Raw genomic sequence first — 24,919 nt, 5'->3', positions numbered from 1 at the left:
TCTGTGATTACCTAGACTATGCTGCCTCCTCCAAGTGTAGAAGTGTATTTAGAAGTCTCTTTTGTTTTTTTATTAAAGAGGGTTCTGAACAAGTATTTGTAAATTGGGCAGATGTACAGTGCTACAGTTGCCATTTTGAGGTTGTGGCACAAACTAATAAATTATTCTGTCATCTTTAAACAAGGAAAACTTTCTGCACATACTGTTTTAAAATATTGTTGCTCTCTTTTGCAATTGTGTGGTTTTCTTATGTCTGCTATTGTTCATCCAGACCTTGATTGCTAGCTTGCTGGACTTTGCAGGAACAAATTCTATTATTGTTCAGTCTTATGATATCACATAGGAACTCTCCCCTCCTATGAATATAAGTAAAACAGAACTGGAAACTTTAGGGGTTGATTGTAAAACCAGCCTAATCATTATGATCTACAGTTTTCATTCCCAAACAACATAATACTGGAAAAATTACAGTTTGTGCATTAGGGAAAGGTAAATGAAAGATAAAAGTGCTGAAAGTTAATTGGTGGTGATGGTGGGCTATGAAGAATAAAAGTGATTTGTAGTTAAATGAGGGAGTCCGTTTATATGCGTGCTGTCATTCACACTCCTGGACAGAATGGCAACAAAACCTAGCACATGAATAAAATACCCTGTTCAGAAGACTCTGTTCTCATCCTGGTATTGCTGTCATCCAAAATTTCTTTCAAGTCTGCACCCAATTTTTGATTATCCTTTTGATTTTCATTTGCAGTCCTGTTTTGGTAGTTTGATCCTAAAACATAGGGATAACCATTCTGTCAGGGTTTCTCTGGCTGTTGAAAGTGGAGGGCTTTGACCTCTATCTGTTGTTCAAGCCTATTCTTTTCTATGCAGGAAGAATGGGTCTTTTTTATTTTCCTCACTGATACCTTTGTAGGATCATAGAATAGAATCATAGAATCGTTTAGGTTGGAAAAGGCCTTTAAGGTCATCGAGTCCAACTGTAAACCTAACACTGCCAAGTCCACCACTAAACCATGTCCCTAAGCGCCACATCTACATGTCTTTTAAATACCTCCAGGGATGGTGACTCAACCACTTCCTGTTACTATGTCTTTCTTTGAATGTGGTAATTTGTCCTAAAATATAGAAGTTTTAGCTGACCACAGTTATCCCTGAGAAGTGACTTGTTAGCATAGCCGTTTGTTTTACAGGAACAAACAGGTAATTAGATGTTGCTTATCAGGTCATGTAGGAAAATATTAATAGTCATCATCACTAACGCAAAGTAAACATTAACACTATAATCACTACTACTATGGTTACCGATAACTGTGTAATGATTTATTACAGCTTTATCCCAATTTAAAAATAGCAATTTATGTGCTAATGAGATAATGTAAAATATCATTATAGAGTAATTTCAAAAAATATCTCATTACTGTAGAGCCAATCTTGTTAGTCTTTTGCGTTCAGAAGTCTTGTGGAACTTAGGCAGAGTTTAAGTGGCTGTGTATTTCTGGAACAGTGCTCATATTGTGTGTGTTATGTGGTTGCATGCCTTCTAAAAATCTAGTGCTAATAGCTTTGCTTCTATAAATATGTGTATATTGATCCACAACATTTTTACCACTGCTGTTTTGGGTAAAACCAGAATTAATTTATACCTGGGAGTTGCTTGAACAATGTAAGAAAGGTTAACTCTCAATAAAAAATTATTTTCATTTTATTTTAAGATTTTTAAGAGCTCAGCTAGTTCTACTCATGTTTGAATGAGCTTCCCATAAAAATATTTCTAAATATTAAACTTTAAAAAATAATTCTAAATATTTATGATTTGTGCAGGAACATAAATGCTATTTGAACAGACTTCAGATGTGGAGGAAACTTTCTGTAGGAAGCAAAGTGGTTTAATTCATGAAATAAGCATCAATTCTGAATAGTGGAGATCTATCAAAAATTAAGAGACATTTTAAAAGGACAGGGTAATTTAAAGTACTAAATAAGCATAATAAAATGTCAGGAACTTATTGCAGATTTTTTCCCTACATGACTTGTGAAATTGTATAACAATCCCTTTGTTCATTTCCTCCACAGTCTTTTAAAATTCTCCTGATACATCTGTCGAGTTTTTTACACACATGATCAGCTTGCATATATCCAAGAGTAAAGTCTTCACAGAGTTTAATGGGATTCAAGCTCAGATACTGTTTATTTCACCAGTGTAAATCTATAAAGCAGCACTACACAAATCCTATAGCTGGCCTGCATGGGTATTTGTGATCATGGCATTATTCTAGCTGTTTCTGTGTTTTGTTGTCCAGACATACTTGACCTAGCTTTATGCTGTCTAAGTGTTCACCTGGCTTCTTAAGTGATCTTTGCAGGCAGCGTTGAACTCACGACTCCTGTGGCTAGGCAACTTTTGAACTGTCTAAAGTTTGTAGACAAATTTCACTCAGATGTGTCTTTGCAATGTGATAGTCACAAGGCTGACTGGAATATAAACACTCCATCTGTCTCAAAGACATGGCATTTGGATCAGATGGGGACTATTAGCTAAATATTGGCATGACCTTAGTTTTGTTTACAGATATTTTGATTGGCTTGATAAATCCCTTCCTCAATTAAAACTAACATGTCTGAAGATGAAATTATTACGATAAGCAGTTAGCTAACCTTAGATAGCACTGTGTAGCAGCATAACACTACAGTTACTCGGATGTGCTTACATTGTCTTTTAGGGAAAGTTAACTACCATATATTAAAGAGTATTTCAAAGAACTTTGAGAAGGCCGTACATTTTTGACAACCTTTAATTGCTCTCCTGCATGTGATATACACATCATTCTGCCAGTAATTTTGCTAAGTTTCTGACAGCTCTTTAGAACTATTTTGGGCTGATGCCGATATCAAAATGGTACTGGAGCTGAGTATCCATTTGTCATCTTATTGCCAACTTTTAGTGAGGTACTAACACTTCTGTTATTCAATCAAGACTGTGAGGGCTGTCTTAGTGCAAGAAAAAAGGCTCCTTCTGCAGGTCAGCAACTCCATGCATGGCTTAAATCAGTCCATGAACTAAGTGTTCAAAAATGCATGTAGGAGACAGAAAAAGTGAGCAGGCCTTGAAATAGTTGGTAATGGAACTATTTATGTCTTCCATGAAACTCAGTTTATTTTGAAGACTGGTAGAGGGTGAGTTCTTTCTAATAAGACACAATAACTTTAAGACTCAGTTATTTTCTTTTTCATAGTGCATTTTGGAAGAAGTAATCTTAAAATCTTTGCCTCATTATGGTTGGTATTTTGAATTAAAATCCTATGATAACAAATATAAAATTTATACGTGATGGTTCTCCCAGTTTATATCTGTTTATGTCCATGAGAGACCATGTGCAACAAGAACTATACTTTTCTGTCTTGTCTTTCAAAACCTGAACACATATTTACCATACAATTGTATTACAATTGTATTTTCTGCCTCTGCCTAGGAAAACCAAATATCATTCAAAGGAACTCTCAGTCTTTGTTGTTGTTGTAGTGATATAATAGCTTACTTGTATTTTTTTGTTATTATTGTTTTTAATTTGAATTTCACTGAGAATGTGTGAGGCTAGATGCTGATTTAATTTGCCAATAAGAAGTGGCTGCTGCTTAGTTTTCTTCTGTTTCAAGATTAAAACTTTACTGTCAGTAAGACGAAATTCTCTTTAGCATTAACAGGCAGTGCTTCATTTTTTTGCACTGGAAGAGAATTTGACCCAGCACATTCAGGAGAAATTATCATCTCATAATCTATTTATATACTTAACTGCAATGATTAAACAAAAATGGATTCCAAGCACTGTGTTCTAGTCCTGAACTTTGTCCCTGATCCTGCCAAGATTCAATTGCATGCCAATTTGCATCACTAAGTCTAGTCCCATTAATGTTCACCAGAACTCCTTAGTGTTGAACTTCCAGCTAGATGTGTGCATAAACCCTAGAAAGATCAGAGCCCTTTATTCCATGTATGCTGTCTTGGTAAAAGAGCTAGCTGTAGTTCCCCGCTATTACCAATTCCTATATAATGACATTTATTACTGCATTTTGAGGCAAGTCTCATTACCAGAAGCTGCTAGACTCCTATTCAGTTATTAGCTGGGTACAATTAGAGTTGCATTAATCAGTTGTGCTTCTTCAGCTGAGTTCAGGTTTTCTTTTGCTGAAGGGAAGATCCAAGTTTATAAGCCAGTACTTCAGACAATTTGAAACCATGACCTTAAATAATCCTGGATGTTCTGACCATATGCAGTCAAAGAAGTGTGTGGTATTTAATGAATTAGAGAGAATGGTTATCATCTTTAACCACTGTTTGTACTCAGGTTAATGTCTGTTTTTGCAACAATAGATCTAGTCTTCCTAAAGTTTGGTACACACCAAAGCCTTACATGACAAGCCAACCTGCCTATTTTTTCAGAACCATCTATCTTTTCAGGTACTTTAAAACTCCTCGGCATCTCTTTGTTAGTCTGAAATTTGGGGGATGCAGGCAAAAATTATTCATATTTACATGTGAAGATTCCTGTCTATCTTCAGCTTTGTGCCAGATGGCTTCTTAAGCTTTAGACAAATTAACTGTTATCTACCTGAGATAAGCTTCCCACAGAACTGTGGTATTTAACTGTTCCTCACTTCTCTGCTCAGTAGCTTCCCCAAGGAAAGCTCTCTGAGTTTTGAGTGGCTGATGTACCTGCACTTCTTCATTCTAAGGGACTTGGGGATTGGTGCAAGAAAGTCCCAAGTTCAGCATAGTTCCCAAACTTCAGTGGTTTGAATTGCTCTCTGGAGATTTTTGAAGACCATGGAGAGGGGAGGGTGCCTCTATGGGAAAGGGAGATGTCTAACAGAAGCTGTTGGCCTACTAGGGCCAAGTTTGCATCAGTTCTGACTATCCAGGTTAGAACAGGATTTATACTTAGTTTTGGGTGAGCTAACCCTGGAGAAAGTAAAATACCAATTTAGATCTCAATTTAGAGGTTAATGTATACCCTGTGGGATCAGAAGGAGAGCAATATAAGTAAAAAAAACCAACATGCCTTTCAGTGTAAGAGTGGCATTATTTTAGAGTTAGCTTACATCAGCAGTAAGAGCTATCTGAATAATGTTCAGCAGTGTGGTGGGTTGACCCTGGCTGGATGCCAGGTGCCCACCAAAGCTGCTCTATCACTCGCCCCCTCAGCTGGACAGGGGAGAGAAAATATAACAAAGGGCTTGTGACTCGAGATAAGGACAGGGAGAGATCACTCAACCAGTTACCGTCACGGGTAAAACAGACTCGACTTAGGGAAAATTAACTTAATTTATTGCCAATCAAACCAGAGTAGGGTAATGAGAAATAAAACCGAATCTTAAAACACCTTCCCCCTACCCCTCCCTTCTTTCCGGGCACAGCTTCACTCCTGAATTCTCTAGCTACACCCCCCACCAGTGCAGGGGGACGGGGAATGGGGGTTGGGGTCAGTTCATCACACATTGTCTCTGCCGCTCCTTCCTCCTCAGGCGCAGGACCCTTCACACTCTTCCCCTGCTCCAGCGTGGGTCCCTCCCATGGGCTGCAGTCCCTCAGGCCCAGACTGCTCCAGTGTGGGTCCCCCACGGGGTCACAAGTCCTGCCAGCAAACCTGCTCCAGCGTGGGCTCCTCTCTCCACGGGGCCACAGGTCCTGCCAGGAGCCTGCTCCAGCACAGGCTTCCCACGGGGTCACAGCCTCCTTCGGGCATCCCGCTGCTCCAGCGTGGGGTCCTCCCCGGGCTGCAGGTGGAGATCTGCTCCACCGTGGACCTCTATGGGCTGCAGGGGGACAGCCTGCCTCACCATGGTCTTCCCCACGGGCTGCAGGGGAATCTCTGCTCCCGCGCCTGGAGCATCTCCTCCCCCTCCTTCTGCACTGACCTGGGGGTCTGCAGGGCTGTTTCTCTTACATGTTCTCACTCCTCTCTCCGGCTGCAGTTTCTGTGTCTGCTGCAACTTTTTTTCCTTCTTAGATCTGTTATCCCAGAGGCACTACCACAGTTGCTGATGGGCTTGGCCTTGGCCAGCGGTGGGTCCGTCTTGGACATGCTCTGTCAGACATGGGGGAAGCTTCCAGCAGCTTCTCACAGAAGCCACTCCTGTAACCCCCCACTACCAAAACCTTGCCACACAAACCCAATACAAGCAGGTACACTGACACCAAAGATGCTAAAAGGAAGGTAAATCCTCGTGGCCTCAGCAGAAAGGAGTACAGAGCTTGTCCTGGCTTATTAAGTCCTGGAAATCTGAAAACATGGAAGATCTTATGAGAAACTTGCATTGACTAAACCAAATCAAATTCAAAAACCTTTTGATGAATGAGTGCAAAGGCAATGTGGGCTGAAGGGAATAAGTCTGAATTGAAAGGAGAAGGCTTGCTTAGGTTGAGCTAAATGGATTTCCTAGTGATTTTACTCTAAGTTAGGATGATTTCAGTGCTGATGAGATGAGAAAATCTGGAAAGATCTTTTGGTGTGGAACAAACATGCTAAAGGACCTGTGTGTTGAGGCAATGGGAAAAAGTGATATGTTGCATTTATTTCTAGTTTCATGTCAGTCATCCTAGGTTTTGACTTTGAGCCACTGTGCTTAGCACTGAGTTTCTTTAACAAATTGCTGCTGAGGTAAATCAGGATCATGATGGTAAAGTGGTATAGACTGTAATTTACAACAATTTCTGTTGGGTGGGAGGAAAGAACTTGTCTTCCTGAAAAATATACAATCCATAGTTCTCAGTAGTTCTACTTGAAGAATTTACAGTTCTAGATCTTACAGTTGTTGGAGAAGAAAATATTTAAAGTGATTACTTATGTTTTCTGCAAAATAATATTAATTTTTTTTTCTCCACAGTAAAACCAACAGTTATTGACGTTGACATTTATGTCAACAGCATTGGTCCTGTATCATCAATAAATATGGTAAGTGACTTGCTAACAAAGATTTTTATCTGGACTGCTGGTCTTGGCATCAATACTAGCTTTTGAAAAAAACAATAAGTACCACTGGAATAAGTTGTTTGATGGCTAATTTAGTTCTGTTTTCAGCTATAGCTCTGTTTTTCAGATGACTTTTTTGTGTCTCTTCAAGAGAAGAACAAACCTACAAGAAATATTATGCTCTGTGTTGTCTACCACAAAGTTCTGGTAGATCTTGAATAGTAAAATAGCCATCTTAGGAAAAAAATAAGTATGAAGCAAAGCTATTGTCAAGAAAATTCCTGAATTAATGTTTCAAGAGTCAACTGAATATACAGAGCTTCATAGTGTGGAGTTAATGAGAGTCATCACATACTATCAGTATATTAATTTGAAATTCACCATCCCTTCAGTGGTTACTTTTCTTTCACTGAGTTATCAACAGTCTTTAGCCTTAAAGTATAATTTTGAGGAAGTTATACATAGGTGTACTGCATATGTAAAGGCAGGAGGAACTGAAAGAGTCTGTGATATAGTGTGCCAGCAGTGAACTTGGCAAAAAGTAACAGTTGGTCAGCTGTGGTCTTCTTAATTCCAGGACATTCTTCACTTCTGCAGCAACATATTCAGATTTAGAACAAGCTGGATGTTTATGTAGCTATGGAGGTATGGGTTACTGTGGCTGCCTGTGCAACTTCAAGTTAGAATTCAGCACAGTATTCCTCTTTGTAAACTAGACTGAATTTTTTCTTAATACAACTTGGAAATGGAGGACCTGTTAATATCTTAATTTACTTAAAACTCTTATACTAACCTCTTTGAAGCAATGACTTTCTCTTGTTCACAATGACATTCAAAGGCTGCTGTGTACAGTGGTCATGTAAGAATCTAGTAAATGCACTGCACGTATGTTTTGTATTTTTGAAACAAAAGCTCCTGAATTTGAAAGGTGGTCATTCAGCCTGATTTTTTGTTTTTGCGTATGTATATGGGAGAATGTAAATTATTGCAATGTGTCAAATGCTGGGTGGTCAGAGACTCCTACGCCCCCTGGCAATGGGAAATCTGGCAAGTAAAACCAGAACAAATTATGTGCAGGGAACAACTTGGCCACATATTCAAAGAGTGTGAAATGTATTGGTCATATTTCATGTGAAGCACTGAATGTCAAGCAATGGGAGTACCTGCTCCATTCTTGAACTAATAAATAGCTAATTATCTTGCCTTTTGCCCGACTGCGTACCAAAATGACTTGTCCAGGGAATGATTTATCGGAAGATCTATTCTGCTTACGGTCCTCTGGCTTGCATTTATGTATACTCTAGGAATGGTACTCTGTTCAAAAGCAATGGGGACAATGGTGAGGATGCTTACTTTTCAAAGTCTTTTTGCTCTTTGCACCTCTAAATTAGCTTGTAAGTAGCATTTTGGGGTGCTGGAAATATATGTGGAATAATAATTAAGAAAGTATTTGATCGGACCCGCTTCAGGTAGGAAGAAGGAAAAAATAATAATAGAAGGAAACAGTGTTTCTTGGAAGATTATTATGGCACAGTGAAAACATGACTAGTTTACTTATCCCTTAACTTTGAGTTCAGGATATCTTATGGCACCAAGATGGAAAGATGCACCAAGATACCAATTTAAAAAATGCATACTGTATCTCTTTGATAGTAGATGGTTTTATTAGAATAGTTAACGAGTGTATGGCATAGAGATATTTCTTGGTTACAGCTGAAAAAAACTACCTATAATCTGTAAGGGCAATGATAAATAAAACAATGGTGAAATATAAAATGTAGGTACCTGAAGTTTTAAGGACTCAAGTCTGCTTAAAGCTATATTTAAACCTTTGAATAGAAATAGACGTTGTTTTAGATATGCTTGTGGACAGTACATCCCACTGAAACTAAATCTGAACTAGCTAAGCACTTTTGAGTTTTACTTCTGTTCTCAAACCTAATTATCAATATAGGAGATTAACATTAGGCACTCAAATGTAGCAAACTTTTGTCCAACAGTTCCATTTCTGCACTGTTACTTTGGAGTTTGTCCAAACTTACATGAGAGAGCAGAAATGAACTTGCAGTCTCAAATTTACAATGAAGATGGGAAGTCCTCCTCACAAACCTACAAGCTATGGTGCTGTATGATAACTTCTCTCTCCAGTGGCAGAACTTCTTGAAGAGCTACTTTTCCCCCCATTTGTGTTGTTTCAACTGTTTGACTACAGTATTCAGTAGCTCTGTGATGCACTGCTGGAAAAAAAAAAGTAAAACACTTTTTGGAATTAAAAATAATAATTTAAAAAATTAATTAATTTATTTTTAAGTAAGCAGTTTTTCATGTAGCCCGTGAACTGCTGGAGCATGGGTACACAAACAGCTGAACATAAACAATAGCTGGAAATTACCTGTGGCAGAGGAAAAGGAAGGAAGGGACCATCTTCAGTCTGATTCCTGTCATATAACTGAACTCTCAAAGGGAGAGGAATGTGTGAAAATCATGTACAGAATTTAGAACAGTATTCTGGGAGAAAAAAGGGAGTATTCTTGCAAGAATCTACATATGCTATATTTCTCAGCAGGACAGGAACTTTTAGCTTTTCTCCCCTAAATTATTATTAAAAGTTGAGCTATTCTGTCAAGGCAACTCGGCAAGATGGTAGTTGATTGAGCAAAAAGAAAGACGATTACATTGATTTCCATCTCTTCTATTTCAAGAGTGAGATCATCAACATGTACAAGGAGGACTTCCCTGCTGTGTACTTCCAAACTTAGCCCTTAGCTCTATCACTTTTTTCTTAATCTGCAGCACTTCTGAGGGAAAATCATGTGGAGCTTCTCTAGAGATCAAACTCTGCAGGTATATTTTCTTATAAGTTTTCATCAGCGCTTTTCATCCTGTAGGTGAAACCTAGGAAGTAAAATAATTTTCTTTAAGTTATCTATTCAATGGGTGCTCAGTTGAATGTTCAAGCCAATTTTGTAGAGCAAAGCTTTTCAGATGTCAATAACTTTGTTGTAATAATGATTAGACTTCAGTATGAATATTAATATCTCACTGTTTCTTTAACAGTCAGGAAAAAGACAGTTGCTACCAGACACCTACCTACAGCAAAGATAACCTCAGATGAATTGTATGTGAATAATTGTGGCCCTGAGGAAAAAGGAATCCTCTTAGACTGAGGCTGGAAGTGCCACAGGGGGAAGAAATGTTAGGGATCCCTTCAAAAAGGGTTGCAGTCAAGGGAAAGGTAATGTTCTCTGTGACAAAGATGGCATAGTCCACAGGAATATACAACTGACCCTGCCTTCCAGACTGTTTGCAGAAGGTTTATGCCACTTCCCCTAAAGGCCTTACCAGCGATTCATTTCCTAGTTGCTTTCAAAAATATCTATTTAGAACCTCAAGATTTTCAGAAAAAACAGGAGTGATTGTGAGAAGGTAATGTAGATGCTCTTCTTTTAGCGACTTATCATTATAACATCTTTATGATGACAATAGAAACTTGTTTTCTGGATAGAGAGTGGTGACTCTTCCTTTGTCTGTGACATGGAAGATTTCTTTGGGGCACAGTTTAAAAAAAGCTAATGTTAAGTAATTTCTTAATGTTAAGAAATAGGAATTGTGTAAGAATAAAGAAGTAAAAGCAGGCTGAATAATGAACTCAGTGATACTAGGAGGTAGTCTCAAGTGGCAGTGGCTTTGAAGAAGAAAGTAATTTCAGCATTTTGAGCTATGTCATGGTGTTATGAAATGACAGAAGTGATTGATACTAGACAAGAGTATTTTGAAATTTAAAACTCTGAGATGTTTGAATGCCCATTAAAAAATTTTAGGGTGACTTTTTAACAGATAAAAGCCATCTATTGCATAAATATCATGATGCCTGTCCTTTATCAAAAATATAATAGAATGTGAGCTTGGACTGATTTAAAAGAAACATAAACTGGTTGATTTAAAAGTAAATGACACATGGATGTTCTGAGATAAATTAAATCTTCCTGTGTGCATATTATATCCCTTTGTCTTGGTTTTCATCTCTTCATAAATTTACAGAAATCTGCAACTTGCCATTTCATGTTACAATGTCATTAGAGACCCTGGCTTGTAGGATGCAATATTCATATCTATCACAAGATTTTACTTCAACCTTTTCTGTCTTTAAAAACTTTGTTATATCTGTAATCATAATGAACATGCTTCCACTGCTGTTAAGGATCTTCTAAGTGAGTTTTTTAAATTTGAAAATTCATCTGCAATCTTACTTTTATTTTTTCCCCAAACTTTATATTGTAAAACAGGCGTATGAATTTCAGATTACTCACTTTTCATATCTTAGTGTCTTTTTTTTTAACGCTTCGCATGCAATATGGTGTACAGGAAGCATATGCTTTTGCATTAAAATCCATGCTCCAATTTTTGTCAACAACCCAGTTCTTGTCAACAGCAGCAAAAGTTTATAAGTTGATTTATAAAACTTAGATCTTAATGTGGCTTACTGTAGCCTGTTTTTCTACAGATAAGCAGTACTGGCTTGTGTATAAAAGAACAGAAAAAGGAGAGAGACCATGTCAATATGCAAAGTGGGAATCAGACGTAACTGATGGGAAAAATCCCCTAGTAGTTTTGTGAGACAGAAATGTAAACACACTGAGATTACATAGGCTGTTAAACGTCAATAGCGTCAAAATCTGTGTGTTTGTGTGTACACACATACAGTCTTAACTGAGTAGCTACAGGAATCTGAGGCTGCAGCAGAAGTTGCTGGTGAAAGAAGAATTTGACACCTATATGGTTTTAGCGACTGGAATCTCATTTTAATGCAGCTGTACAGAAAATATGTTGAAGAGACAGTGTGAGAAACAAGCTTATAAACTCTACTTACCTGTTCATAAAACTATTAATTGGTTATCTGCTGGATATATGCACATCTCTATTCTCAGGTAATCTGAAAAGGTAATTCATAGAGCGTTTCTTTTGTGTTTCATCACTTCATTCTTTTGTGTCCACTCTCTAGGCTATGTCGTATATGTCTATGGATGCTGTATTTCCCTTTTGTTCAGTTAAGTGTTGTAGAATAAAAGCAATCTTTACTCTTTTTTGCCCCTTAATGTATTGATAGACTTCTTTGAACTTCAGAGTCCCCACATGCTCATTTTGCTTCTCCACTAGACGTGATAGGTATTAAAAGAATAGTCTTGATGAGGAGACTTGTCTAAAATATTATTCAGAGCTTATAATTAAGTCTGAATTTCTTGCATATTTTTAGTCTCTATGTCTGTTTATTTGATAGTTAAAACTATTATTGGAGCATCTGCAATTACAGAAACATAACCTGGTGATTCTTTCCATAATAAGGCAAAGCTAATTTAGTCTGGATTTCATCTGTTTTACACCCCACTGTGTAGCCCCAAATAGTTCGTTTACAGGCTTCTTCTCAACAATAACGCAAGACACTATTTGAGCACAAGCCTGATATCCTGTTGTTCATTGTTCACTTGGAGTGTTTTTTTCTAACTGTATCTCACTGTCTTACCTAATCTATTTATAAAGCAATTGTGTAGGGAGGTGGTTTCTATTATTTGAGGGGTGAGTTTTCCAGTTGGTGAGTTCAGATCATCTCTAAAATAATGGAATGCCTCGGGATGTTTTATTTTTCCCTGCAAATTTTACAAGCTTCTTTTTTCCTTTGTGACCTAAGAGAACACTCAAGTCCTGTGTCATGGTTTAACCCCAGCTGGCAACTAAGCACCACACAGCCACTTGCTCACTCCCCCCACACAGTGGGATGGGGGAGAGAATTGGAAAAAAGAAGTAAAACTCATGGGTTGAGGTAAAAACAGTTTAATAGGACAGAAAGGAAGAAAATAATAATGAAGATGATAATGATAATATTAATGAATGATGATGATAATAATAATAATAATAGAATTAGAATATACAAAACAAGTGATGCACAATGCAATTGCTTACCACTTGCCGATCGATACTCAGTCAGTTCCCCAGCAGCGATCCACCCCTCCTGGCCAACTCCCCCCAATTTATGTACTGGGCATGACATCACATGGTATGGAATACCCCTTTGGCCAGTTTGGGTCAGCTGTCCTGGCTGTGTCCCCTCCCAACTTCTTGTGCCCCTCCAACCTTCTTACTGGCTGGGCAGGAGAAGCTGAAAAATCCTTGACTTAGTGTAAACACTACTTAGCAACAGCTGAAAACATCAGTGTGTTATCAACATTCTTCTCATACTGAATCCAAAACCTAACACTGTACCAGCTACTAGAAAGAAAATTAACTCTATCCCAGCTGAAACCAGGACATCCTGGATTAAATTTTAGTTTGAGTGGGTCTGTTCATTTACGAGGACTAAGATACTAATCATACACTTAAACATTTTGCTAGATTATGACCAAGTTACAATTTTGTTTCTAGAGCATATTTATATACTGTCATAAAGTTTGGATCACTCATGATAAAAAAGCTATGAACTATAGAAAACTTCTAAGATGCATGGATTTTTGCTGATAAATCAAAATAACCTCACATACAGACTCATTCTTGTTGCTTCAAGCTCTGGCAGTCGATCCATCACTATGAAAATGTTTCTGGGAGGTGGTAGTAATAAGCTGAAACTTGAGTCTATTTACAACTTCTGTTCCACCATTGAGCTTGTGAGAGGCTAATATAATCTCAAAAGTGAAACAGAGTGGAAAGGAAGAAGCTGGAGGGGAAAAAAATGAGCATGGATTGACTTTTTCAGATATCACCTTGGCAGCTTCTACTTTTGGTCTCCTCTAGAGCCCCACTTTGTGTAACCAGAGTGGGACCTAGCTGATAGGCACTTGGTTAAAGGTCTTAGGCTGCCCTTGTTTAAGGTGCAATGGGATGGGCTAGTATAATGTTCATTTTTCTGTAATGAAGCTTGTGTACTGTGATGCGTAGCAGTAAAATACTTATTGATATAATTTACTACATTGGCAGGAAATCCAGTTTGCTTCTTGGAGGAATGATAGTTTCTGTCACAAGTCTTTGGTAATGGACTGATCTTTTGTCTGCTGGTCTGTCTTATCAGAGTTCACGTAGATTGTCAAATATGAATGACTTAGCCTTAGTGTTGTCTCAGAAGGTGTTTAACAAATGAGCAGTTTACTTTCGGTAATACAGGAGAATGAAATGTCTCATCTGCTCAGTAATGCGCATTGAAAAAAGATCTGAAGAACATCTGGGCTGAATGCTTTTTCCACAGCTGAATAGTGCTACAGTAGCTAACAGGTACCTCATCTTTGAGCAAATGAATTGGCCTTTGTGCAACGTATGGAAAGAAACTACTTTCCAGCCTGATGCCAGTTCTTATGCTTGATTTCTCCCACTTCAATAACCTGTTTCTTGGACCTGCAGGTCCTAGGCTTTAGAGTAAGTGTACACACTGTTACAGTTCCTTTAGAAAGGAACCGTTGCTTTCCTAGTCTGTCCAGTGCTGTATAGCTTCACTTTCTTTATTACCAACATTTGAGAAAGTTAATTTAGAAAAGCTATGGCTAAATTGCCGCAAAGGATATTGAATTACTTTAGGGTAAATTGAGGGTCTCTTTGCCTAAATCAATTTAGTTTTTGAGTGGTCAAGCATTTATCAACTTTGTTTTAGAGCTTGAGCTTTCCATGATTGTTCCACGAAAGAGTAATTATTTTAGTGTCAACCTGTTTATTGAATTCCTGCATGATATTGACATAATTTAAGCCATCGTTTTGAGAGTTTTGTCGTCTTTGGTTCTTTCAGTGATGGATTTACCCAAGAAGCAAATGGATGTTGCTGATTGGTTCCGTAAATAATAGAGCAATCCTAATGACAATTTGTTGTAAAATTTCATGGTATAAAGCTTTGGGAATGCAGACCCAGCCATCACTGCATCCATAGAGTGATTCCGGTAGCATTATAAATGTGCTTGTAGTTAGGAAGGAACACCTGAATACAATGTGACCCCATATAATCCCTAATTGGGTCACAGAAGAGTCTTCATGTTTCTGTAAGGTTTTTTGGTTGGTAAAGGATTAACACTATCTGTCAGTGTCATTTAAATATCGGAACAATGCCCTTCATTTTTCACACTATTCTTACAATTAATAAAACCCAGAAGAACCCACGGTACCTTAATTTTTTTCCACATGAGAGCTTGTCATCAGTCTAATTGGACATAATTTCCTTTATTGTCTCAATCCTGAAAAATAAGGTTTAGAGAACTGTATTTCATTTCCCTTCAAGTTTCTTTTAGTGAACATGGTGTCCCTTGACTCTTAAGTACTCTCAGACCTGCTTTTTCTGGTACAGACAAGGTATTCCTGCTGAGTGACTACACAGAACTGAAGAATAAAATAAATGCTTGTTTTCTGCAATTAAAAAAGTCTACAGACTGCAGGGATGTATCTGTATCCCAACACCTCCATGCTTTTATTAACGTCATACACTTTTCTCCTTTTAAATCACTGTAGTCTTCATTTATTACTTTCTTGATCTGGAAAAGGGACTTTTACGTGGTCAAAAATAGTGATATGCTAGGTTCTTTATATGTTTTCATAGGTTTCTTCCTCAAAGCTCTCTCTCCTCCTCTGTCTTCTTGTGTGTCTGCTTTTCATTAGACTTTTAAGATACAGGTAGTTCTGCTACATACTGTGTTGGACAAGCTGTTTTCTACCCTTAAAACTGCTCTCTCCTCCAGAAACTTGTGTCTCTTTTCCCGCTTCCACAAATGACATTTGCAACCCTTGAATGCTAAAGAAATTTGGTGAGAGGAAGATGCTTTTGTAACTATTGTTAGCTTTATGCATAATAAACAGAAGCAGACAATTTTGACCTTAGAGTTTTGGATGTGTTTTAGTTAAATATCCTAGGTATTACAGTGAAGTAGAGTCACTCCATTAAAAATAGCAACAAACAATGTTAATATAATAATTTTGCTAAGTGTTTTTTTAAGTTTGAAATGGTAAAGATAAGGAAACTGTTCAGGGGTCTAGGGGATGAAATTCTGAAGGCTGTTGTGAGATTCTTAAACCAAAGAAACTGCTACCTTCCTTTCTGACTGTTTTCTGTGCTTACCCCAAGGCTATCTGTATGTGCTTGGAGCTTATCTAGGTAACTGCATTCCTTGGGAGACTTGGGAGCAGAAGTAATTGATTATTGCTTTCTCTGACTTGCTTTGGCGTATTTGCAAGAAGAGAATTTTCAAAAGTGCTTAAGGAACTTAGTCATGGGAGGTATTAATTAGTAATTAGTAATTAATTAGTAATCTGTTGTAATTCTCATACATATGACTTGACCAATTTAGGGCAATGTTCACAAAGGTATGAAGGTATCAAGCTCTTTCTTACAGTGCCTAACTTACCATAAATGTCAATGGTTGTTAAATACTTGTATCAGTCTGAGCTCCACTGATATTTTCCTTGCATAGATAGTGAATACTTGATTTAGGTGGGATTAGAAATTTAGAAGAAATCTATATAATTCTTGGCACTTTCTATAAGTATTCTTCCATAGGAATTCTGGTCTTAAAAACAATAATGTTGTAATAATAGGGTGGTTGTACCTGTTGTGATTTGAGATTTAAAAAAGCAAAGTTTGAAGGAAGAAAATTAGGCCAGCTGTTATCAAGATGGTATATTTGGAAAAATGGAGAAACCCTTAGTCATGCAGACACTTCATCATGTTTGACACAGACACAGTGATGATTACACCGTCATGTAATTTGCTTCTGCATTACTATTCTTCTATGAAGCCAAGAGTTACTGTGAAGACTCTATAGGAGAAACAAAACAAATATGATGCATCACAGTGAACTGTAACAGAGCAGGAAAGACAAAAATGGTTGGCTACTATTTTGAGAACATTTCCTAAGACAGCCATGCTATTTCAGACCTTCTGGTCCTTATCCTCGAGAAGGATTACTAAAAACTTCCAGAGAAGAAGCCTGGAAACTAAATTTCATAATTGTGTTGAATATGGAAAAGCACAAGCTCAGTAGTGGTATTGGTTTTATGTGTCTGTACAACCTGTGCTCCTGTTAACGTCTGAAAGTGATAACTACTTGTCACCTTTCCTATCTGTTGCACCTTCTCCCAATTCAGTTGTACATACTAACCTTTATTTTGATTGTCCATTGATTAATGTAACTTATTTTTACCCAGTACATATTCATCTCAACAGGCTTGAAGTTTGTGATGTCTCTCTTGGATCAGAAAAAGGGCATGTGTGCCCAAGATTTTGTGATTTTTTTCCAGCTGTATTGTTTACCCAATAAGAATAAATTACCTCTGTTTTCAGACCTTGCCTCTCAAAATCATTCTTGGAAACAGTTGCTAGTGGACTCAAGGGATAGTGAGCTTTGGCTGATAGTTCAGGTTTGGAAAAGTGTGTTGGCTAACCGAGACAAAGAAATAACTGCCATCTTCTTACACACACTCCATATATCAGACTCTGATAGTTCTGTGCTTGCAAATGGCTTTTCAGGTGGATATTTCCCCCAGGTATATTTACTGCAGAATGCACAGTATTTTTTTGTTGTTGTTACCTAGAAGGCCTGTAGGTTGAGGTTGAATTACAAGGCAATCAAAATTGTGAACTGTAGAAAGGTATGACCTTATTCTTTCAATTTATAGAGATTATTATATTGCAATAAAACATCTTTTTGTCTAATAATGTCAGTTACTTAATTTTACTGCTTTTAGTAATTGAAGAATTGAGATCACCAAGCTGTTTGCTAGTCTTCCCCACTGCAAATGGAAATGAAAAATTTCCTCCTGTATTACTTATCTGCCTCAGTCTTGGTCTTCATTTTTCTGGGTGAAATTGTCATTTGATCACATGATCACTAAACATCTGGCCATCTTTAAGGCAAAGCAGTTTCAATTTTCCTAAATTGGACTTCATGCATTATGCAAATGTTACTTCATTAGACACTGAGATGAGCTATCAAGCTATATTGTCTGGTCAGAATAATGTAGGCTTGCTTCTCCTCTTGATGCTGGTTTGAAATCAGACTAACAATTTTAGATAAATTCAGTTCATGCAATCATTTTTGCTTGTGATTCAATTAGGGCATACATAGGGATCTAGGTAAATGCAGTCAATGATTTTGTCTCTGTTCCTGACTTTAACTGATACCTATATGCAATGTGTGAAACAGCATAAACAGTAAAAGAGCTAAATTAATCCCTCAGGAAGTGAATGGAACTATGCCAGGCATAAATTTGAGCCACATTCTCCTAAAATATTCCACACTGAGAGGCTAATAATAAGATCCGAAGTAACCCAAAGTTCATTTTGGTAGTAGAACATATTGGATCCTCACTGCCTTCTGTCTTTTCTTTTAATTTGCACTATTGTGGAGAGTGCAAAATGGAACACCAGTAAATTGGGAAATTGCTTCTGTGCTGCATGGGGCCAAATACACAGGTGATGTGTACAGCAGTGAAGGATCTGCCTGGTGCATAATGTTGTGGTCTGAATTCCACAGGGGGCCCAGGTTCTCACCTGACATGAATGGCTGACCGCATCAACATAAATGGAAATGTGAGGCTGCTGCTTTCATATTTCTTTTTTCCGAAGTACTTTTCATTGTTTCCAGATTAAAAGGTTAGGTATTAGGATTTTTTTTTTGCATAATGCTATAATCTATTACATCATACTTTTATAGGGTGTATTAAAAAAAAGACAAAAAGACTGCAAGATTGCCTGATTGCACTCACCTGAAAGCTGCTGAATTTGTTTTCATTATTTTCCCTGCAATGTGTTCTCTAACTCTCTGGTGTCTGAAACTGTATTTATGTAAATATGGCTGAGCATTTCTTTGCCATCTGGATGGTACTGTAAGAATGGTATAAAGAAAAGGAAAGTAAAAACAAATGTGGGAAGCCTAGGAGAATGCCTTGAAAAGATAAAGTTGGACCTATATTTTGGGAGCTGCCTAACTGGACCAGCAAACAAAGCTTCTGACAGATTGTGGCACAGCTAGATTAGCCAACTGCAAAGAGGCATATTAAAAGAATTATGTAGGAGTTTCTTTTGGATTTCCAAAAAGTCTGGCTAAACTGGAATTGTGTGAATGTTCTAGCTAATGGGAACAATGATAACCGACGTACTGAATGGTCAACTTGTGCTTGTTCTTCAGTTTAGCCCAGATTTATGCATGAAACTTTTGCTCACATAGCAGTTTAGGACCGTGACTTCTTTCAAAAAACCTCACTAGAAAAGCCATCAGTTAGAGTATGGAGTAAAAGCATTTTGCTCATAAAGTCCACTGTGCTTGGAGAATCAGCAACTGGGTACAACTGTTGGGTACAGAAGTACTTGTGCTGGCAGTTACATTTGCTGGCGTTGTGCAAGTAAAACTGTATCAACAGTTTGAGAGGGTAAGCTTATTTAGTAGGAAAAATATAAACATTGATTTACTTCTCACACAGAAAAAATTCCATACTTTCCTAGGTCTCATGCACCTGGAAATGCCTTTTTTTTGCTGTTGCTAATATATCTTACCCTGTACATATATATATGTGATAACAGATTGACATCTCTCAAATTTTAGACTCTCCATATGTCTAGAATTACAAGGGTCTTTGTAAAACTCTTTGAATAAAATGACAAACAAACCAGCAATCAAAACCTTAATTAAATAAAAATGAGGCACATGCCAAAAATCTGTCAGCTCCTAAATAAGTGACCTGATTTATGCTGAGTATCACATGGAAGCCAAAGTCAGAACTGGATTTGAAAGTGCTCTTTCATTATTTTTGTGTCTAATTGAACTTTACAAGGCTCAGCTTCCATTTTTGTTCAGAATCTGAAGCCCTTCCACGGGCTAAATCTCCAGTTGTTTTAATTGAGTATTTTCCAGGATGAGATGCAGGACAGGGTCAATTTTACTTAGAAAACTGTAGATAATTTTATCCTTACCTAATAATTTGTTCCCGTGGAACTATCCTGGATTATAAAATTACAATAAATACTGTGAAATAAGGGTGTAAGTACTTGGGGTTAATGTTATAATCTAATTGAACATCTACTTAATATTTTTCCTTATAAATACTGGTTTTCAGCTGAGTATTGTAAAGATTTGGGGTAAACAGCAGATATCCATCACAAAACTTTTATTTGCCAAAAGCAGTTCAGACAGTGGTTTGGCTATTTCTGAAACAAAACTAGGAAGAAGCTTTTCTCACATTCAAAATGAGTGACCCTCTCCCCAAACTTTACTACCTCATGCTAGTTAGAAAGGACATTAAATTTTAAGGCTTTGGGGAGGAAGGAGAGAGAGAATGGTGCAGTTCCTGTATGGCAGAGATGCCTTCTGTTGTCACTGTGAAAATCTGCCTGCAAGTCTGTTTGCACATGCTCTGCAGAGAAAAATGATTTTAGCAGCTTAAATCTCTGATTCCACCTGTGTTGCATATGTTTCAGTGTGAGTGTGGGCCAGATTCCTGGAGAGCTTACATTTGAGCTACTGCAGCTGATGTGAAAGAACAGTATTTTGTGCTCCTGGTGATCTTGCTGCACTGCTGCAGCATGGAGGAGGGAGTTACCTGATTGCAATGGACAAGGGGCTAAGGGTAGTATCAGGTGGTGGAATGCATTAAATAAATGTGAGAAGAACTGACTGACCTGGGTGTGTTGGAGAGCATAAAAGACTGAGGACTGGCTGAGTGTAACGAATAGGAGTGGACTGAAGAGTTGGGGTATGGAGAAATCAGGATTGGAGGTAAAAAGAAAGAGCAGGGTGAAAAGAAAAGGGGCGTGCCAGGGAGAATGGATAGGAAAATCTATTAATAGAGCCCTCACGGTCCTCTAAAATCTAAGAGGGAATTCAAGGCCATGCTTATATTCCTTTTCATAGCTATGTGCAAGTTTGGGTATAAGCATCTTGATTGTTATATTCATAGTGCCTATTGGGACAGCTATCAGCTATGAACTAGTGTCCATCTATTTTGCCTTATCTGGATGGCCAACTGATTCACTCTGAAGGTGGAGTGAGTGTGCAGGGAGGTCCAGTGTATAGCTGGAAAAATAACCACATGATCTAGGTTTAGGCCTGGATATGCTTAATCTGAAAGAACTGTACAGGTGTAGCCCTGAATTTCTTAACATTTTTAACATTAACCCTTTGTGCAACCCAGTGACAAACTCTCCTGGTCCTCAAAGGGGATGGCAAGCAATGGTTTATAGTTACTGGGAACTAAGATGGTCTTTTAACTTAAACAGAGCTCACTGTGACGGAGCTAATATTTTGAACTCTGTTTATTTACCTACAGAAATGACGATACAGTGGCATGTAATAGGTTATTTTGTATGTAAAAAGCCAGGGAAGTATTCACAAAAGTTATATTTAAAGACTTTTTTGGGGTTGAAAAGTCAAAGTTACGGTTGCTTTTTTTTGCTCACTTGCACTTAAGCTTGATAATACAGTCCTGCATTTCTTGATAATCTACCATGTTTCTGCAAAAATAGTTCCTCCTTCAGTGTACACAAAGCTTCTCTGGTCTGCGACTCTGTTCGTTAAAGGAAATTTCTCTTTATTGCTGTTGCCATACCAACAGGTGTTTGTAGGGAGACAACAGGAGGGTCTTGAGGTTGAAGCAGCAGAATGCTTTGGCTGCTTCTTCCAAAGAAAATTTGGTAGGATGTGGGACAAGACGTTTACAGCAAACTTCTCAAAATAGCTATTAGTTGGATATTCCTTACTTTAGTAACATAATTTGACACTCTGTGGCCTGTTATGCAGAAGTGCAATACTGAGCTGATGAGTGTTGAACGTAAATCCTATGGCATTACATATTACTTAATAGAAAATACTCTAAAAAACCCAAGAAAACCTTGTTTTGAGCACCAAAAAGTTCTGTGAACTTTTGACTTACTCTCAGAGGCAGAGATTATGATGAGACTTTTCTGAAACTCCTTTTCTGAGCAAACATCTAGGTAGATAAGTGTGTGTTAGCACACTTGATGTATATTTCTTGGCACATATTAAAACTAAGTGGATGGAAGGGACCTTCATGACACTCTGGACCATGCTTATATTTCTCTCTTTACTATATCCTTAAGTGCCTGTTTTCTTACTGTAAATTTGCATCAGCTACAAACTTCATGAGGTCTCCTAGGAGAACGAGAAAATAGGGGCTTCCAGTTGGCATTGTTTCCATACACAACTGAAGACCACTGTCTTGTCCTCATTTTCCCATCTTCTGTCTGCAGCTCAGAGGTATAAGCTCTTCTGCAGTGAGGCATGATTTAGGTAATGCTTAAAATCCTGTTGCTGTTTAAAGAAAATGTTTTGATTTCTTTAGTAGCTCAGTCCTGGATTTCTGGGATGTCCAGTGAAAGTAGCTTTGAGACTTAAAAGGCATCCTTCACTGGTACTGTATCTGGTGCAGGTATGGTTCCATCTTTGGTGAAGTGCTTGAATTAATCTTAGTTTTACCACATAGCTTTTTTGTATCTGTGTAGAGGAGGTGTTGGAAATGGCTAGGGATCTCACTTTCTGCTGGAAATTCAGGGTTTTTTTGCCTCAGAATCCACATACACATTACCTGACAAAAGGTTTTCAAAGGATGAATTGCCTGCATGTTGTTTGACTAGATCTGCTTCAGGACTAGTTTAAAACAAACAAGTAAACTGAACAAAACAAAAGTTACCTGAAACTCGCCCAGACACTGCTATGGTCAACAGGAGATGAGACTGCAAGAAGTGTGGCAGCCTGCTCTTGGGCAGAAGGGCAGCTGGGTGCTGGGAGCTGGTTGATGAGAATGGACAGATTGCTTTTGTTGTTGTTTTTAAAATAAACTGTAAACTGGCATTTCTGAGTTAAAATCTGTGAGTTTCTAATAACCTTTAAAAGAGCATTTTCTACTCAGGAGTCAGAAGGATTTCTTGAACTCAAAGTAGAAATACAGTGAGTGAAGAAATAATTAGAGGCCTTTCAGCTGGAATGTAGGAGAATGCAGATCAGGTTTTTTGTCCTACTTGGAGGAGAGATGGGACTTGAACTCAGGAGTTTACTACTGAATGCTAAACAAAACAGGGTAATTAGTGGTTGGTAATTAGGTTGGTTTTGGTTTTCTGCCTACTCTGCAGTCATTTCCATGAATACTTTGCACCCCTCTTAAGTGATTGTTGCAGATGCTGAAAGGAACATAACCTATATTTACTAAAAAGACATAGTATGAGTAATTCACAGTGATCAGAAAAATGGATGAGGAAAGTAACCCAGCTCATATTTTGAAGGAGACGCTCTGATACTCCCCAAATAATACACTGTAATCTATTTCCATATATAATTTATTAAATGCTGTTACTGGGGGGGAGAGGGGCAAAGCTTAAGAGAAACCTTTCTTTCCCCCTAAATATTCTGTTAGAGTTAAGCAAGGAGCACTCCTTTAATAAAGAAGATAAAGGCTTAGGTGGAGGTTAAATGTAATTTGCCTGAAGACATATGACATATGGCAAATTCTACATCATGTTAGGAGAATGCAGTTGTTGGAAGTAAGGCTTTACAGCTTTTTGGCAAGTAAATTAACCCTCTGCTCACTCACTGATATATAACTAGTGTGGTTATGAAATCAGCCTGTAATTTTTAATGTCATTCCCATGAATGGTCAAAATCTGTCAGTCTATAGATGCAATCTTCTATTTTCTATAGTAGGCATCTTCCAGAAATTTATTTTAATCAATGAATTATTGATTATAATACTTGCCAGTAATGCTTGCTCGTGTAGAAACAAAAGCTTCATTGTAACAAACAAACTTTTCTATCCAAGATACGATTGTTTGGCTTCTGTGTTTTCCTTTGGATAACCAGAACTGACAGACCTGTCCAATCCATAGCTTAAAGGCAGGACCTGAAATACAATATGAAATACTGCTTCTTTTCTGCTCATTCTCTCAACAGATTCTCAGCAGATCAGTGTTATTTTCCTCTTCATCTGAATTTTCCTCAACCCATTTTTTTCCCTCAAAAATTGTGTGTATTTTTAGAAAGCCTCTGAAATAAAATGCAATGATGTTGTTTTGGGGTTTTTGTTTTCTCTAGAGGACAACTATATGGTAAAGTTGCTGTCTCCTTGGCTTGTTGTTCCCTTGCCTTGCCTTGCCTTGCCTCGCCTCGCCTCACCTCACCTCGCCTCGCTCCTCCTCGCCTCGCTCTTCATTTTCTTTCTTTTTTCGTCTTGGCTAGTTTCAACATGGCTAGTGTTATTCATTACATTTCAAGCTGTTACATGTGAACAATTGTCTATTTCCTCCTCTGTGGAGGAAAATGGAATGAATTTCCAAGATGAGACCATTACTGTCTTGCTCCTCAAGAAAACAATGCTATTTGATCAGATTCCCATATCTTTACATGTCGTGCTAAGCCTGCCAAACAGTTTAACTGCTAAAAGCAGGAAGAGGGATCTGATTGCTCATGAATACCCTACTTTTGCTCTTAATATAGAAAGTTGAAATATTTTCTGGAGTTCTGAGGTGGTTTTGAATCTTGAGTATGTTTGACTTTTTCTGATGTGATTCAACTGTGTAGGCCAGTGGCTTGATTCCAGTTTTTAATGGATAAGGTGCATGGCAACACGGTCCTTTCTACCCCTATTATGTTATAATTCTGTTAAGCTAACAGACTCCAAGAGCCCTGCTGAGAGAATTTGTTGATTTGCCTATGGATGGATGTTGGAAGGAAATGGCAGAATCACTTTGTACCTGCAGTCTCCCATCTCGTGTTGTAATAAGCAATTTAGTGCTGCCAATTATTCCCTGGATAGGCCGTGGCCATAAGATTTTGTCAGACCTTTTCTTCAGCAAGGAAAAACTAGTGGGAACATTGAGGCTATTCTTATGTCAGGTACACAAGACAGTACAATCTTTTTAAATGATTGAGGTAGGGAAGTGTCACTGCCGACTGAGAGAAGTCATGAATGGAAAAAGTATTGGTTGTTGT

The 24,919-nt window shown here is 37.8% G+C and overlaps 1 protein-coding gene across 3 annotated transcripts in view; it reads left to right on the top strand.

The window, feature by feature from the left end:
• Positions 1–24,919, top strand: part of GABRG3 (gamma-aminobutyric acid type A receptor subunit gamma3) — a 335,488-nt gene that overhangs the window by 14,190 nt on the left and 296,379 nt on the right. For all 3 annotated transcript variants that reach the window (XM_052773978.1, XM_052773977.1, XM_052773975.1), the window contains one exon: positions 6,886–6,953. In XM_052773978.1, coding sequence (XP_052629938.1) covers positions 6,886–6,953 — 68 coding nt within the window. The remainder of the gene's footprint in view (positions 1–6,885; positions 6,954–24,919) is intronic.

The sequence above is a fragment of the Harpia harpyja genome, chromosome 22 (assembly GCF_026419915.1).
Source record: "Harpia harpyja isolate bHarHar1 chromosome 22, bHarHar1 primary haplotype, whole genome shotgun sequence".
NCBI classification, from domain to species: domain Eukaryota; kingdom Metazoa; phylum Chordata; class Aves; order Accipitriformes; family Accipitridae; genus Harpia; species Harpia harpyja.
This window is presented reverse-complemented; position numbering and strand designations above follow the sequence as displayed.